Here is a 19,090-nt window from a genome sequence, read left to right on the forward strand (position 1 = left end):
AGCCAGGCCTAAAGGGAAAAAGATAATACGTGTGGACAGACATTACTGGATTGCTTTTGAAATATGGGTAAATACTAAGAATGAATACAAGATTGTTTAGATTTTCCCTAAAAAGGAAGGAGGCAAAGGGTCTTTTTGAGCTCTAACTAAAGGTGAAGTGCTTCCAAATTGCCCCTTATGCAGAGTATGGGAATGCTAACTTAAAAACCGGGTCCATGTAGATATATTGATAGGGCAGACAATTTCCTTAGATTCATACTAGGAATGGAGAGCCTAAAGAGACTCGGTACGACCTCAGTTGCCTGCCTGGTGTCTTTGAACGCTGCTTTAGGCGGGGTGTTAGAACAATAGCACAATGAACACACATGTAAGAATGACAGAATAGTCTTTTCGTTATAGCGTCCCGTGATAATGAGCCATAATGTCACACTACAAGAACAAACTGATTAATGGTTCTTGTGTTTATGTACTTGAGGAGAGGTACTGAAGTGCAATATGTAGCATTACAAAGTACAATTAAGATGGCAGGCAAAATTCACAGTAGAGAGACTGATGAGACGCGTAATGGCTGACACGTGACAAGTAGAATCACATGATCCATGGAATCACGTGACTCGTACCCTCGGCAGCCACGTCAACACTAAAATGTCTTCACGTCGTTACCTCCGGTATCTTCAGAGGATAATGAGTGGCTCTGAAGGCAACGGTGGATTTTGATGAAGTGGCCGCCTCCCTGCTCTCTCTGCCCCTGTCCTCCCCTGCCCCTCACCACTCAAGGGGGAAAACTGCAGCTGACGCAACGAGAGCCATCTCTCGGTACTGACAGTTTAAAACAGGCACACCAGGAGATCTCTGGAGCACTTGGTTAATTAAGATACAGGGTGGGGCCTACAGACACCGTTTGAGGCAAGAGAGGGGGGCATAGAAGGTTAGTAATAGGAGCTAACTTTCAGATTGAATTCATGGAAAATATCTGAGATGAAGATTAGAAAATAGGCTACGATTGGAGAGGGGGTACTACGCGTGGGTCATTTATGGAAATTACCAATGGGTGTATCCAGTATGAGACCCATGAAAAAGAACTGAAAGACATCAAGAGCAGGAGATACTGCCCAACTCTTTATATATATATATGTACAGTGTGGGGCTAAAGGGCAACATCCCCAATCTTAGCCTGGGTTTGGAAAGAGGATAATGAAACTATGGTAAGGGACGGCGATTCCTATTTTCTTTAGTGTTGATGGTGTATCCGACACGCTTTTGCACTGTGTTTTGGTGTCACATTGGGTGTGTGGAACGAGACAGGTTTTGATAGAAATGTTGTACGAAGTGAAGATGACGATAGACTTAGGGAAGTCTTTTTTTTTCTTCTTTTTTTCTAATGTTAAGAATAATAATATTGTGTTTGTAGGCATCTACGTGGAGAGTCCTGAAGAGTGGCAAGTATAGCCTAATATTTATTGATAGTCTTCATCTAGTCTTAGATCAGGAGGCTCTGTACAAGGGATCTGTAGCCTGAGGAAGGCCAGCGGCCGAAAGGGGCAACAGAACAGCTGAAACATGTTGATACCAGCAGAGAGGGTGATGGGGAGCTAGGTTCCCGGGTATACCCAGTTGTAATTATTTTAACCCTGCCAAGAGGGGCCCATAATAAAATTGATGGGCACCTTCTTAGACCGTTTTAACATTGTTTTGCACTATGGATCCATCTTAAATCAAAAAAATATAAAGCTCCATACTGATTAAGTATCCGACTATTTAGTGAGTGAGAGAAATGAAAAAAAAAAAAATATCCTATGGGCTTTCCGCTTAGGATTTCTTTCCTGTGAATATTTATCATAGAATATGTACTTTCCCCTTTTCTGTGTGTAGATGTGAACTATTTTGGGAGGACTGGGGAAAGCTTACACCTCTCGTCCCTACTATTTTGCATATATAAAAAGATTCTGGATATGCCATTCTCAGGTTCTTTCCGCTTTGGCTCACATGCAAGAGGAATAGGCTCAAAGAATGATCATGGAGTGAGACAGTAGTGTGTTTCGAGAAGAGAAAGGAGTTCTCAATTGAAGGCTTATAGGAAAGGCCAGATACTTTCATTTTCATTTGTAAAAGGCAACAACAAATTTTAGTAGTAAGATCATCAGCAACCAAAACAATATATTTCTTTAAAGAAACTGCAGTCATACAGTGGCTGTCGACCATCTTCCTTGACTGCTGGCAAAGCCCATCCTGTGAAATCATGATTGCCTCATTCTGCTACCATCGAACTGCACCTGAACTGGGAGAAAATATTTCCAACCATTTCCCCCTCACAATAGGAAGTAATCGGCACGTGGGTGCTGAGTATCTAAACTTGTACAACAAAATTACATTTAGTTTTTCACCTCTGTCCATACTACTGAATACGTCCAAAATCCACACTTGAAGTATCTACCACAAGAATTCAAGATTCCACTGAGCAAGAGAGACAGAAAAAGTCCATAAGTCTCAGGGGAACAGAGGGATTTATTCATGTTGATTTTTGGTCGAGAAAATAATTCTGAACCTAGAATTTCACCCCATTTTGGATCCTAGCTACACAAAGCCAAATCGATACTTTAACCTGGTCAGAAAATAAGATATCACAGAAGATACAATAGGCTCACTCCTTGCAAGTATCTCCTTCAGAGGAAAGACTGTGTTCCTTATGTAAGTTTTCTTCTTTTAAGGGAAACAGCAGCTCCATCGGTCAGAATTGTCTCATCTCTTTAGGTAGTATGGCTTCTTGCTTCTTTCCTGTTCCCATGCCAGACTGTATTTGTGACCATTAGAAGAATGTCAGAAGACAGGGGACTGGAAGCAGACACTCACCTTGAAGATCGTGACCATCCAGTCTCAGGTGGGTAGTGGTGCAGAAGGACAAATCTACTGAAGCGTGTTCCATTACAGAAACTTCCATCTTCTATATCAATTAAAACAAATGGATCACTATAACACTTGGGAAGCCTTTCAAAATCAGGGCAAATGGGTTCCTGAAGAGAAACTCTCCCACATCAATATGCTCCAGTAGGTAGCTATCCATCTAGTTCCGAAGTAATTTCTTCCATCTGTATTAGAGAAAAAGGTGCTCATCCTAATAGACAGCATTACCACCATGCATGGTATCAACAAGTGGGGGAGGGAGCACAAAATTAAGATTGCTATCAAGGAAAGGATCTGCTACTGGGAATTCTAGAGGAACTTCTCTTTGATCTTCCAGGGATTCAAAATAAAGTGAGACATCTATTTCCAGGTCTGCAAAATATAAAAGCATCCATCTGCTGGAACAGAAAACATGGGTGTTTCACAAGACCGTGCTAGCAAACCTCTTCTGCGACTCGGTCATATTATTAAAAGTTCAGTTCATCAACAGGAGAAAACATGAAAGGTCATGTCTTAGCCCAGATCTAAGTGCAATATCCTTTTGATAGACTGGTCAAAGGTATTCACTTACTCTTCCATCGATACCAATGCTTCACAAAGTCATCATCAAGTCGATGCAGTGCAAGATGGACAACTTACTTTCTCTAGAGTTCAAGGCCAATGGGCCACTAAGACCTGACTCAAGACCAGCATTTTGAATTTGAACATCTGGCGTCTTCTTTACATTCAAGATAAGGTCAAGAATGGTTTTCCGAATGCTGCTTGCTTCATATTAGACCTAGAGAAGGCATCGGACACACTTTGTTGGGACTACCGCTCAAGTTTTTTTTCAAGCCTACTCATGTGCACCCAGTTAATTTTTCGGAATCCGGTATCCTGAATCCAGCTTGGCCCCTTGTCTCAGACCTGTTCCCGGTTGGTCATGGTACCCAGCAAAGCTCCCCACCTTCCTCTTTGCTTTTCGCCCTGGTGATGGAACTGCTGGCCATATAACTCCGAAGGAAGGGTCGCTCTTGTGGCAAACCCCTAAGCAGATCACACGCATGCGGTCTCACTGTATGTGGACAACCTGTTTCTCTACCTTTGGGATGTGACAACCCTCATCATGCTCCATGTCACCCTATCCAGTTTCGCAGATACCTCTGGTCTAAAGGTAAACTGCTCCAAGTCAACAATTTAACCCCTTTGCCCCAACCAACCCTCACAAACTATTTGCCTCTGCAAGACACCTTCATTGACTGGTGCCCAGAAGCAATTTGCTATCTGGGCGTCTGCCTCTATCATGCTCCTTCAGACCTATATGAGGGGAATCTCTGTAGAGCCTTGACAGGCATCCGATCTCAAGTCACTTTCTGGCATACCCTCCCCTCTTGCTCCTATTGGCGGAATTGCCATGGCAAAAAGTGATTATAATACCCAGGTAACTTTATAATTTTGCCAATCTTCCTCTCACCCCCAAGCTCATATTTCACAGACCTGGACTCTCCGCTCCAAAAGTCACTGCGTAGCCCTTAAGAAATTATAGCTCTCGGTCGGTCGTAGTGGACCGGGGCTCCTTCCTTTGAGGCATATTTTCGAGCTGCCTAGTTGCATTGGCTCTCTGGAGCTGGATGGCTGGCCACTATATGGGAAAGACTCACATGGAATTCCCCGAAAAATGATGCTGCGAAATCTCTTCCTTCCAAGGGTTGTGCCCCCCACTTCCCTATGGTTCCTGCAGGTGTCATTCGTACGTGCATGCATACTTTGAGTGCTCGTCTCTCGCGGCAACTCTTTTACGCACCCAACCTCCCCCTGGTGAGACTTCTACGTTTTCCAGGCTTCTTTACCTCAGCACACATGACAGCGTGGACAACACGCTCCTGTCATACAACAGGGGATATTTACTCTGAAGGTCAGCTTCTCTCCTTCGACCAACTCATTACAGATTACACTCTCCCAGCAGGTCAATTTCTGACATATAGACAACATTGTAATAATTGCTTCACTTTATGGGGGTACTCTAGACTCTGAACCGACTGACCACTCAGCTGGTTTTACAAACCATCCTCACAGTGGGCACAGGCAGACACCTTATTACCTGGCTCTATAAATCCATTCAAGACCTCTTAGATGTCCCTCTTACTATGTTATGAAACAAGTGGGAGGAGGACTTTGGTAGGGCCCTAAATGACAAGGAGTGAGAATTACCACTAGCACACCCTCAATAGGTCTCGCGAAACTCTTGCTGCAAGAACATACCATATTGCATGCCACACAGGGCATATCTCACCCCTGTGCAGCTGAACTGCTATTGCCCCGAAGCACATGCCATCAGCCCCTGTTGCCACGCCCCAGAAGCAAACTTTAATACATTATTTGGACATGCACAGCATTGTGGCGATTTTGGCACTCAATACATACCATACTACAAGAAGTCACAGAGCTTACGGACCTGCGAACATGGGAAGTATGTGCTTTAGGAATTTTCAAGCGCAGGGAGAAGCACAAAGTGCGTACCCGCTTTGCAGCCCTGGTTCTCCTCCTTGCCAAACGTACCCTCATGCACCAGTGGCATTCGCCGACTCCGCCACCAGTTGAGGTATGGCAGGGGGTGTTTCATAAATGGGGCCTTGCTGAAGAAGCACTCTGCTATGAAGAAACCCGGGGCCTTGGTAAACACCCCATTTGCCCCCAAAGGGCCACTTTCAGGCTTTCAACAAAATGTGTGTAGCAACAATATACCCTCCTGGGGTCGCCTGCGTCCCCCATGTAGCGCTTTGCAACCCCATGACTTGTGTACAAGTAGCTACCCTCTGTACACTGCTTGTGCCTGTGACCTACCTCCTTCCTCCCAGACACACATACCATGCAGTTTCACACTTACCACTCAAACTGCACTATAGTCTCTTGCATTGTATTACCCCATATCCTGTGCTTCTTCTTTAGTAGGAATAACAATCAATCCTCTTCATTCACTGAGCAATGCACTGTGCCTCGACATATGGACATGTGGTCGTATGTAACAGCTTCGTACTACTGTTGATTGCTTATATATTACCCAATCTTGCCCACTGCACCATCCCACGTGTAACATTTTGTCTACTCCAACTGCTGTATGTTAACTATTGTAAAACCTAATAGAAAGAGGTTTTTAAAAAATGGTGCAAACCATGAGAGAAAACACAACACAGCACACATTGTGTACCATGCTGAAATCGCTGCATATATGTGTAAGTCACCCCTACAGCAGGCCTTAGAGCCCTAAGGCGGGACACATTATATTTTACGTGAGGACATACCTGCATGCTCCTGTGAGGTCTAGTTCTATCACTAGACTTTGCAAGTGAACAGGGAAGCCATCTTAAGGTATGTCCTGGGCACTGGTTATTACAAGTTACCCAGATGCACACTGGCTTCACTGGAACATATGGTGTTTCGTATCAAACACCTCGTCTTAATGAACAAGTTACTTCCCTTCGGTAACTCCTTATCTGGTAGAGACAGACTAGCTGCAGATTCCTTACGTTCGAGTTCTTCACGGGCGCCAGTGTTTAGCAGTACCTCTGCGTGTCGATAGATGGAATCGTGCAACTCCGTATCAAAATCATCCTTTGGATTTGATGTAGACGGAGTCCATGTAATCCCTTCCCCTTCGTGCTGACGTCAGTTTCTTCTGTGACTAGAATCTGCGTAATAAAACAGAGCTACTATAGAAACTGGCAATGCAACAGTGTATCAACAAAAGAGATAGATGTCAATTTGATTTACAGACACTAAATTGAAAAGCATGGCAATAAAATGCCAAGCAAGCGAGACTGAAGTAAGACAAAACGGTTCGCAGAGCGGGGAGGATGGGTGAGTTGGTAAGGAATCTGTGGCTAGTCTAGGTCTCTACCAAATGAGGCGTTACCAAAGGTAAATAACTTGTTCATCTGATAGTGACAACTGGCCGCAGATTCCTTACCTTAGAATTAGATACCAAAGCAATATCAACCAAGGAGGAGGGTCTGCAAACACATCCTACCAAAGTCTTGCAATAAACAACTGGTCTAACTAAAGAAGTAGTATACCAGACATGAGAGAGACAAAGATGAGAAGAAGCATTCATCTCACCAGAAGAGCAGTGGACGACCCGGAGAATATTTTAAGAAAATATGACATGCCATGGGGCAGAGCGTATAGCAATGAAATGGAATCGGTTGATGGAGAATAGGAGCTGAAGGAGTATGGTACAAAAGCACCCCAACAGTCACTGAGATAATAGAAATGGTACACCCATAAAGGGGTAACCCTAAAGGATACGTAAAAAAGGGAAGCAATGTATATATGCTGCTTCCACCAGGGTACATAGGCAAAACCTGCCGGAAGCTTAATGCTGGAAGGGAGAGTAACTCAAGAAACAGAATGTACATCTCCAGGAACATCCAATGGGGAAACCTGAGTAGAGGTGTAACAGAACTGAGATACACCGAGGCAGTCGACAGGAGACACAAAAGGTTTACCATATGCATGACATACAATGGTTAGATGAGATCTGTAAGATACATGCCCCGACACCCATATGCACAGATATAGATGTAAATACATGGATGTGTCCATACATATGTTGTTTATAGACATGCAGGGCCAGGTTAACACATACACAAATATGAGAATAGAGAAAGACCTTTGAAGCAGATATATATATATATAAATATAAGAGAGAGCGAGAGAGAAAAATAAGGGGAAAAAAACAAACAAAAAAAAGGAGTTGATCGACAACAACACCACAGAAGTAAAAGGAAAAAAGAGGGAAGAGAGAGTACACCCCACAAGAAAGAAAAGCCAGCCAAGCAGGAAAATCAATGCTAGAGGACTATAAGTTAAAAAAGGTTGGTAGAACCACCTGCTCATAGAAGCCAACAGAAGCCTCCTAGTACATGAAAAGATAAATACGAGGCAGACAAATGCCACGTGAGTAGATGCCAACCATGGAAAAGGTAAGACAATGGCAATGACGATCCAGCAGACAGAAAAAAAGTCACTGAAGAAAGGACTGAAGGAAAAAGTGGCAGAATCCCAGCGGGACAACTAGCGTATAAGAAAGCAATCCAATATGTGGACCTAGTAATGAAATATTCTGAAATATAAGGTATATTTGAATTCAACTCCCAAAATGGGGTTCAGACACCGAACCTGCAGAAGTCTGCACGGCCAAATGTGAATCTTCATATCCGTGGACAACAGTCCTAAACACAAACATCATGAGATATCAGGAAGGAGTAAATGTCCTATGGAAGGAAGAAATATGCCCATCTTCTTGCAGCTGGCAGAAAGGATCAAGCAAATGCTAAGATTGGAATCCTACACATAAAATGCCTGACTAGGCAGTAATAACAGGAACTCATACACAAATGGATGATGCCACAGACCTACAAGAGCAGGGAAAGCAATGAAAAGGCATATTAACAGCTTGGAAAGAATAGCTAAGTGTTGCTCCTTTGGCAGATTAGAACCCTTGTCCTGAACACTGCGTACCCATGATGCACTAGATATTTCCACTAAGCTATAGCTAAGTACCCACAAGTAAGAAGTACATACACATACGGTGTAGTGAGCTGGCTCTATATATACTACACCAAAATGAGGTATAGTGTGTGTGTGTGTGTCAGAGTCCAGGGCTTCCCCAGAGGCTTAACAGAGGCTAAAGTACATGATACTAATGCTCTCCTTTGTGGTAGTGTGGATGAGTAGGTAGGCTTACCAGAGGGTAGTGCAAAGCATTTGTTGTACACACACAGTCAAGAAATGAGGAACACACTCAATGGCTAACTCCAGGCCAATGTTTTTATATACCAAAAATAGATTTTGTTACTTTATTACTTTAACCAGGAGGTGTTTGTTGCAGGTAAGTACAGATGTAAGTAGGTATCAGACATGTGTCAAATGTACTTTGGGTCTTGCAGATAAAGCAGTTCGGGTGGGGGACGGGAATGGACACAACAGGTCAACACCAAACAAAACCTCAGTGGCACAGGGGCAGCCGGGTGCAAACAGTGCTGAGTGCCCAATGCTTTTCAATGGGGGACCCTGGGGTCACAAAAATGCTGCAGGCTTGGTCCAGGGTGTCAGTTCCGGAAAACCAAAGGCTGGACAAGTAGGAGAGGCTCCCACTGGACATTACTGGACTGTTGGTCGAATTCCCCACGGCCAGGGGGCTGCAGATGCAGGGGTACCTTTGAGCGCTTGGAATCTTTGTCGGATCTGGTCGTGGTCAGGAGGGTCCTCTGGATTCAGGCTGCAGGCTTTGTTGTGCTGGCCACGAGGGGCCAACCCAGGGTGAACTCATGGTCACAATCGTCTGGGGACCTTCTCTGGACTGGTGGGCTACCTGGACTTTGGGCGTCCCTGTAGGTTAGTGAGGGCATCTCCACTAGCTGGAGTGTCCTGTGGCACTTTAACAGGAGGCATTAGCCTTTGAGGCTCACCACCAAGTGTTGCAGTTCCTGCAGGAGAAGAGGTACCAACATCCCCAATGGGAGCAAACCAAGGAAAAGAGGCATAAATACCATCTCCCACTGCACCAATGGGAAAGGACATCTGTAAAAAAAACAAAAAAAACAAAAACACAAAAAAAAAAAATCTGAATCCTTATTGACACATGGAACTATACTACTCACAGAAGAAGCACTTACAAGATCCCAGTAGGGAACAGGTGGTTTTAAAATAATGGCCAAAAGCCTACACCAATTGCTCCAAAGAGCAGGGACTAAAAACAACTAACACGAAGAATAACCCAAGAGAGAGCACAATCTCTTAGGCAACCCACCTATCAGCAGAGTATAACAGAAAACCCCTGTTTTAGAGGTTTCAGACCCAAAAAGGGTCAGAAGAATAATGAAACCTGTCCACCATAGTGGTAAATAGAAACAACACCTGCAACACAGGAGCACCACCTTGAGTGCTAGAACATAAGACGAAAAGCACCTACTGGAGCAGGAACACCACACTAGGTGTCACCCTGCAAAGAAGAAGCACACCACTGTAAGGGAGGTAGAAAAAATGCAACAGGGGAAAAAAACAAACTACCTCTGGAAAAAAAGAACCTAGCCAGAGCAAGACTCCGTACCATGAAGATGTCTTAAGACCGAGTTCCACCATGAGAACCTCTAAAGTGGAGTAAAGCAGAGGCGGCATGCATGTTAAAAGGGGAGGTGCCATCAAAAGGCATTTCAAGTAAAGATGCTTTCACAGCTTCCGAGAAATTGGAGGAACGCAACCATGCCCTTTGCCGCAGCGATACCAAAGAAGCCATAATCCTTCCAGCAGAATCTGTGGCATCCATTCCTCATCTGATACTAAGCTTGGCAGCCTGCTGACCATCCAGTACAAAATATGTTAGAGCATTTCTAGCTTCATCAGGCAGAGAAGGCAAAATGCGCTCTACAAAGTCCCACAAAACATGGAAGAAGCGAGCAAGGACACATTGAACGCAAGGCAGAACTAGATGAAGCAAAAATCTGTCTACCAGAAGCATCCAGCTGTCTGGCTTCTCGCTCTGGTGGGACAGGAGGAACCTGCATAAAACTGTGTGCAACCAAAGCAGTTTGCACCACAAGGCTTTGAGTAGACAGATGCAACCGGAAGCAAAACGGATCCTTTGGGCTGGCCTGTGTCTATGTGAGATAGAGCGCTCCACAGGGGGACCAGAAACCGGTTGGGTCCAAACTTGCAAGAGGATATCAGAAAGATAAAGAGAGCATCACAATAAGGAAGGACAGGCTCCACGGAAGACTGTTCAGGATGGAATACATCAAGCAAAGGTTCTGTGGACAATTGCACAGTGGTAAGTTGTAAGTAAGTGGTAAGTGTAAGACTTCAGACACACGCTTTAACATGTCTGCTAGAGCAGAACTAGCCTCTGAAGCCAACCCAGGGGATGACAGGAGGCTGGAAGCTGGTGAGGAGTCTAAGCCGCTAGAATTGGCCAAGTCAAACAACCAGTTAGACTGATGAAGTAGAATGATCGACATCGGAAGGGGTGTCTCCCGACTCCAGGGATACAACAATCGGTGGGGCAGCCTTGTCGACACATCCAGTATTTGAGACACCATGCCTGCCAGAGCCTCTCTGCACCAATACCCAGGGTACTACCACCAGTTATAAACACCAAGGCTTGTTCGTGATCAACCGGAACACCATTGCTGCAAAAACTTACCTGCACGTCGATAGACTTCAGAGGCCAGCTCCATGTCAGAAGTTATTCTGCTGTGTTTCTTTCCCATCTTCTGCAGATCACCCAAGAACCATTAGAGCTTCCAGTTCGCCAACCTGCTGGACAAAACACCTAGGCACCCGACCCCCCCCCCCAACAGCCTGGGGTCATTGAAACAGACTGTGTCTCTGCAGAGCAGAGACGCTCAAGAACCAAGAGCCCCTTTGGGTTCCACCGGACTGGTCACCCAGTCCGCACTTGCAGCCCCTTTCTTCCAGTTACTGGTCCCATTGACTTCAACAGGTAGCGTAGGAGGCTACCATCGTTTGGAGCACCTTTGCACCTGGACACACTAGGGCAGGTAACCTGAAACCACTGATGGGTCTAGAGACCTTGGCCCCCTACCTCCCTCAAGTCTAGAAGAACAGTCTTGTAAGTTGATTGCATGTGACCCTGTATATGTTCTCTACATAGGATAATATTACTGCGTTCAAGGCTCATGCCTTAGATTTGACATCTGTGTTTTAAGCAGTTCTTAAAATTGTTGACTCAAAAAGTATTTACCTGATCTTGGTGCCTAAATGAATATAAAAATCTGTACTATTTTCTAAAAATTGGTCTAGAGTTTGAGTGTGTGTTTCATTTATTGACTCTGATCAACAAATGCTTTGCACTACCCTCGGATAAGCCTGAACTACTTGCCCACACTACCAAAGAAGAGAGCTTTTTTAGGATTATTTTAACTCATCAGCCAATAAGGGTTGCCTGTATTATCTGCATTGTATACCCCTACATTGGAACACTGCAAAGATAGCCAGCTTCCTACACACAGCCCTAGAGTAACCAAGGAATTTCTTACACTGCTGGAGGAACTGGGATGGAGGGAAGGTCAGGCATGGGCTCAGTTTCTCACTCTGCTGTTCTCTAAGCATTTCAAGGACGAATCAGCTTTCTCTCTAAATCATTCTCCCTCAAAGTGAATGTCCGTTAGCATAACCTAGACATACCCCAAAATCCCCTGAAATGCTTCCAAACAAGTTCCTGTAGTATGGCACCTGCACCAACCCGCTAGCCACTTTGTCAGCAGAGTCAAAGCCATGTTTCGTTACAGGTTATATGCATCCAGTTCATCACTCACTGGTCCAAGAATGGATTATTTATGTACTTTGGCAGGCTCATGAGTTTAGCTAGTCCCCTTAAAGCACGGACACAGTGGTCAAAAGGCCATCAACTGTGTATAAAGCCAAGCTGCTGGAAACAAAAACGTTACGTTCCAAAGTATTACGTTTTCTGGATTCTATCCAGAGGAGCCATAAAGAGGGCCTTCAGGTTCTGCTTCGTGGAACATATTTAAAACTTCCAGACCCTCCATTAATGGCCGGAAGGACAAAAAAAACTGTAGGTCAATTGGAGTAGACCTGTGGCATGTGGTAATCTGCCTAAGAACTACTAAGAAAAAGATTTCTGTTGGGCTACCAATAAAAGGTCTAGCAAAGCCTCACAGAAAGGAAGGAAGAGCTCCACAGAAACTGTAGGGAGCAGCAAATTTTCTGTCAAAATGTTCCATTTCACTTTCTTTGAAGGTAATTCAGTTCTGAGGTCTCCACTTCCTTCTCAACAACTTTTGTGAAAGATGAGCCCTTCTCTGAAGGAGGTCAATGAGTTTGGAAAATGTCAATTTCTGAAGATGTGTGTAGGCCACACTCCATAAATCCAAATAAAGGCTGGCATCAGTATTATTAGGAATTAGGAAGTGATAAGCTTCTAAATCACCACCCTCCATTCGGCGATAAAACTTATCCATAGCCAAGGTACCCGAGTATGAACCAAAAATCCCTTCTAAATGGACAAACTTTGGGAATAGGCTTCCATAGTGGTTCACTGCTGAAGGAAGCCATAACATTTTGCACTGCCACGCAGATCATACTTCCTTCTATTGAATACGTGGCCAACGCTGGATGTGTCTCCATAAGTGGCATTACCATAGATTTCAGGGCCAACACTTAGGAAGGCCTCAAATGATCATGGGACAATGCTTTGGTCGGTCTAGACTTCAACCTCAAAAGGAACATCATCTTGTTGCACCATCTGAATGACTTGAATCTTGAGGCCCATTGAGGAGACCTATGACCTAGATGCTGTTGAAAGCTAATAATTTTCTGAGTGAATGACCTACAGAGAGCACTTGAGCATAATGATAAAGCGAAATAAAAAGTAACTGACATCAGAATGCCAGGTGGCACCTAGTATACCCTAGTAATATTCCATCTGGAAGCAGAGGCGCACCTGGAGTCAGTGCTGGGGAAAAGGTTTTCCAGATCAATCTAAAGTCTGGAAAGGGTGTTCATAAAGTGAGGAATCTGCGGGAAGATGTACTGAGAATCTGAAATGACAGTTGGATAGAGTGGGTACATATTGCTTACAATATATATGTTTTCAATATAAATGTTATGGTTTGAATATATATTCCTTAAACATAATGTATACACTAGATTTCTTTTTGCATTTGAAAACTGACTGGGTAAACTCTTGATCCAAGTTGGTTGACCCTATAATTTTAAGCAGACAAATTGTTTTGCATGTGGTTCCAGCAACCCTTGTACTTCATAATCGGGGAAAAACTTACACATCTCATTTTACACTGATTAGCCTAAAGAGAAACTCATTTTCATCATAAAACCATTTGCATTACCTGAGGCATCTGTTGTGTTGTCTTGTAATTCTCAGGCAAGGATAGTTTTCTGTCAATAAACTGGAAGATAAGTCGCTGGACAAGAAGGGAGGAGGGTGGAGCACTTTCACCTGTGACAAAGACACAATAACAGTACAAAGAATAACCTGTAACATGAACAGTTTTGCTTCACATAGTGACCAGCATATGCCTTACAAAACAGCTTGGAAAATGGCACTTTGCTTAATTAAATCAAAAAGCCAAGAAATAACGTATGTGACCAAACAGTAGATTCAGGTGGGCCCAGGTGAACACGCCTGAATTTTGGCATGAACCACAGTTCTTTGAAGCCTCATAAGTTTTTTTTAAACTCTGGGCCTGAGGTTCGTTGTGATTGTCAGAGGGGGCAGTTTGCATGTTTCTCTTGAAGTGAGGAGGAAAGATAGGGTGGATACAGTAAATCGATTACGAGGAGTCAGGCAGGGAGCCAACTGTGGGCAATTATTTAACATATCCTTGAGAATGGCAGCAGCAACTCATTAAAAAAAAAAACACTTTGTTTTCTACATTTCACAAGGGCGTTGGGTCTACAGTTATTGCTTTTGGTTCCTGATCTATATGCTCTTCTAAAATAAACATGAGTGGCAGCAAAAGTTTGTATTTTGCAATGAGATTGGGATTTTGTCTCCTACCATCATACCACTTCTTAAGTCCATATGCAGCCTTTGGTAAATGCTACCAAAACTGTACATGGGTACCACAGACAGTTTTGGAAAATACTTTGAACCCATTGGACACATGCGGGATTAATCTTCTTGTTTAGACAGGTGTGAAAGGAGAGGTAGTGTCTAAATTCTCATAACTGTTCAATGAAAAGAACAAAAAGTATTGGGTGGAATGCTTGCATTAATCTCAGACATTGGTAATTACTTAGTCTGCATTCCAGCTCCTCATGGTTTGCTTACTATGCCAATGCAGAGCAAGACAAACCATATTTGTCTTGGCCCTTCCACAAAAGGAACAATCCAGCCTAAGACTGCTGGGCCGTGCCTACTTCGTAGTAGAACAGAGCAACCACGAATAGTTTGAGTCCAATGGCACAGCGAGCTAAAAACAAGGATAAGTGGTGAATTGAATGCTTGAATTAAGCATAGCCGCACATTTGTACCCAAACCTTCATGACTTGGTTTACAGAAATATAACAGGACCAAATCTGCATGCCTATTCCTCCCACAAGATGGTGGCTGTAATAATAGCATGGAAGTGGTAGCTTTTTTTTGTTTAGTCAAGGAAGAAACAATGTCAGGGTGTCAATATTTATCAAGGTCTGTTTGAGATGTGCTATAGCCACAATCATTCTATCTCCTTTCCTTACATCTATTCAGCCACAGAAAAGCTAAGCACTGGAGTTAATTTGCACAATGTGAGCTTTAGTACCATGGACCCAGCTAGAAATGGGTTTCTCCAAGTATCAATTTGGAGAAAAGCTGTGGCCATATCTTCATCACTAAGCATAAACAGTTACAAACATTTCAGCCATATTCCTTCTGATGAATATCATGCTTTTGCTACAGTTGTTTTTAAAAAATCCTGTCCGCCTTACTAACACCTCAGAGACGTTATGCTGTTATTGTGAGTTTAAAAATAGTTTAGGTTATCAAGAGAGCACGAAGGAAAGATGATGATAATGCATTTGTGCCTAGAACAACATTCCCCTCAAAACAATCTCTATGAATGGTACCTAAACCTCTGTTCCAGTAGTTACTAAGCAGATTCTTCAGCAGTGAAAAATTCAATCTGCAATCCCGAACACATTTGAATGCTGCCCAAAGATATGTTGGTTCACAGTGATGCAAACAATGTTTTTATTGTCTAAAGCCGAAATGACCACCATGCAAGCAACATGAAATGGCGTATCGCTATAAACTAATAGTGCAGCTCTCCCAATGGTACAATGCACAATTCAGGTGGAGGTTTGTTGCATGCTTCAAGGTACTACTTAATGCATGCTTATGTCTAGCAAGATCTCATCTGTTCAGTTAATACTTGGTCTGGGAAGAACAGACCTGGGCGGGTTAGTGTTCCTTGAGATGCAAAGACAGAGCCCTTTTGGACCTAGCCTGTGCAGCCTCTCTTCTGCCTTAGATGGACGAAGTAGTGGCGAGAATGCAGACCGCACCACTTAATAGTTTAGGCGGCAAAACTGTCACAGCCACATTTTAGGTTGTTCTATGTTAAGTCAAAATATCTAACACAACAGGGTCAGGAGGATAAAGACAGTGCAACCTCCTAATAACTACAAAACCACAAATGTACTGTATTGTCTGTATACAGGCTATTTGAGAATATTTTGTGTGAAGACTATGGTGTGTAGTTTGTAGCACCAATGTATGCTTTATTCTAACTAAAGATTACCTTGTTTGGAAGAATCAGCCTCAAAATATTCACTTGCTACTCAAACGTTTAATAAAATATTGGAAAAAAGGAGTTAACAGTAAATACAGACCTCACTGTGGAGAGTTAAGGGGTGCCCGTTTGCCTTTTAATCTGCCTGCCAAATCATTTTTGAGGTTATCTTCAGGGTAAAATATACAGGTGCTGTTCTCATGCTGTAGACCTAAGCAGTTCTAAGATGCTATGCTCAGAAATGACAGTTTTTTTTAGATAATCACTACATGCTTTCATTCTTAGTCCTCCCAACCCAGTGTAGCAACTAAAGAGGATACATTAGTATAACACAAGATGTGAAGCCACAGTGGTAGCTGGATCTGAATATACTGATAAGACAAATATGGAACACAGTAACCAAAAGTGAACCAGTTAAACGAAAATCAAAAGAATATTTTATAAAATGTTTAAAATTGAGAAAACTATATTTCAGCATTCACTTCGGACAGATAAAAAGCTAATTTATAGTCCAGATAACAGAAAAGAGTGTTTCAGAAAATACACATTTCATTTATCTCAGAAAGAACTAGCCAGCAAAATGGTAGCATAATTGAAAAAAAAAAAAAATTATTAGCTACAACCAATTGTCTGCAATCAGTGTTAGTCGATACGAAGGAGCAGGTTCATTTTTAACTTACAATCGAAAGATATTTCAGGATGGAAATATTCTAGACCATGTCTGAGTATTCACAACAAGAGACCAAAAGCATTTGAGGCCATTGAAATAGACCGGTGAAGCCACAAAGGCAAGAAGTGCTTCACCTTTAGTGGGGTGTGTCACATTGATCTATAAGAAAGCAATCAGCACACGAGTCCACTTTATGAGCCATCAAGCTTTTAGAAAATCAATCAAGATTTCATAAAAGAGGCGATGGATCCTTGGATCTCTTCTGCATTCCCATGTAAATCAACCACAGACGGAGAAGGTTAAGAATGGATGCTCTGATAAAGACAAACATAAGGGAGGATCAGAGTGCATAATGTCTGCTATTGCAGGTTTCTTTCCAGTCCTCACAGGGAAAGCTTCGGGTGTTGCTCTGCAAACATGGTGGTAAGGAAGAAACATTGGGATCTGTCTAGCTTCTTTAAATACAAGCGCACAATTGACAGCATTGCCAATCGTCACTGCATTACGTGAAAATATTTTTATTACAGTTGGTTAATGGACCATACTTTTCTTATAACAGTTGATAGTACCCGTAGGTCAAAGTAGAGAAACTAAGCTTGTACTTTTGGTTTCCTAGTCTTACCGTCTAATAGGGATTCAAAGTTCACATCTGACATTTTTCTGCAAGGTTTGCTATCAAGAAGAACACCATCTGAAGTAAAAGAAGGAAAGAGGTATCAAAATGGCAGCCAGGAGAAAGCTACAGGACACAACCGAAAACAATTTCTGAAACCCAACGAACATAGAAACATTTAGGTATTTGCCCTTTTAACAGCTGTGTTTTCAAAGCAATGACAACAGTTAGTTGAGACAAGGGTTACTCGTAATCCAAATGTGGAATTATGGCCAAACATATGTCAAAATAGGATTAAAATGTACGCTTCACAAGGTATTCCCGTAATTGTCCTCACACACTTTAAGGTGTACTTATCCAAAAAAGGGCATGATGCAAACAATCCCCTGTGGCGCAGGAGGTCCCCAACTCTTCAGAGCCTCATAACCCTTTAGGGGACCCAATTTAGCCCAGGGTAAATAATTATTTGGGACCAATGGAAAGCTAAGTGGCCCCTTTTCACTTTCTGCAGAGGAACCCCATCAATTTGTGTCACGCCACTGTATCCATCATTTAGTGCCAAAGCAGCCCCTACATCGTTCTTCATAAAATAAACTCTACAAACAGTATTCTTTTCAAATTCAGTGGTTCTGTGTGCCCACTGTCTTGACCGATTCCTCATTCTGTCCTTGGGGGGATTATTAGTGCCATCCCTCATCGCATCTTTCTATAATTTAGTAGTGGTTATTGGAAACATGCATTGGCAAAGCCAATAAGTCTAGCCTATGCAAGAGCAACTGGCTTTGCCAATATGTTTTAGCCATGTTGTACACCAGCATGGCTAAAAGTTGGTGGAATAAACAAGTGGCATGGCGTGTTGTAAAGTGGAGTGGAGTGTTCTGGAGCAGAGTTGAGTGTCATGGAGTGATGGAGTGTTATAGAGGGACTAGGGTGGAAGGGCATAGTGGGAGTAGGGTGGAAGGGCATAGAGGTAGTAGGGTGTCAGTGTGGAATGTCGTAGAGTGGAAAGGGATGGCATGAAGTGTTGTGGAGTAGAACAGATGAGTGGCATGGAGGTTGTAGAGTGCTGTACAGAAGAGCACCGTACAGTGGAGTAGACTTTCGTAGAGTGGAGTGGCATAACGAGGAGTAGTGTGGGAGAGTGAAACAGCACAGTGGAGCAGAGAGGAGTGGAACAGTGTGTGGGGGTGGAGTGGAACAGAGTGGAGTAAAGTTGCATGGAGTGGCATAGAGGGAATTTCGTACAGCATTGTGGAATAGTGTTGCAGAGTGGAGTAGAATGGTACAGATTGGAGTGGCATGGAGTGGGGTAGAGTTTAATGTAGTTGAGCATCAGAGTTGAGTATCGTAGAGTGGAATGTTGTATGGTGGCCTTGCGTGAAGTGGTGTAAAAAAGTGGTGCAGAGTAGATTGGCAAAAAGTGCATTGATTTTAAGTAATGTGCTGCAGAGTGCAGTGACATACAGTGGTGCAGAGTAGATTGCAATGGTGCAGAATTAAATTGTGTAGAGTAGATTGTTTCAGAGTAGAGTGAAGTGGCGGAGAGTGGAGTGGTGTAGAGTAGAGCAGCACAGAGTAGTGTAACTTTCAGTGGCATGGAGTGCAATGGTGCAGAATAGATTAGAGTGCCATGGAATGATGCAGAGTGTACTG

General features: G+C 43.2%; 1 protein-coding gene across 1 annotated transcript in view; it reads right to left on the bottom strand.

Moving 5' to 3' along the window:
- KNL1 (kinetochore scaffold 1) overlaps positions 1-19,090 on the bottom strand; it is a 193,388-nt gene that overhangs the window by 39,990 nt on the left and 134,308 nt on the right. The window contains exons 13-14 of the mRNA XM_069208569.1: positions 17,447-17,515; positions 13,770-13,879 (exon numbers count right to left, since the gene is read on the bottom strand). Coding sequence (XP_069064670.1) covers positions 13,770-13,879; positions 17,447-17,515 — 179 coding nt within the window. The remainder of the gene's footprint in view (positions 1-13,769; positions 13,880-17,446; positions 17,516-19,090) is intronic.

This window comes from Pleurodeles waltl, chromosome 9, assembly GCF_031143425.1.
Source record: "Pleurodeles waltl isolate 20211129_DDA chromosome 9, aPleWal1.hap1.20221129, whole genome shotgun sequence".
Lineage (NCBI taxonomy): Eukaryota > Metazoa > Chordata > Amphibia > Caudata > Salamandridae > Pleurodeles > Pleurodeles waltl.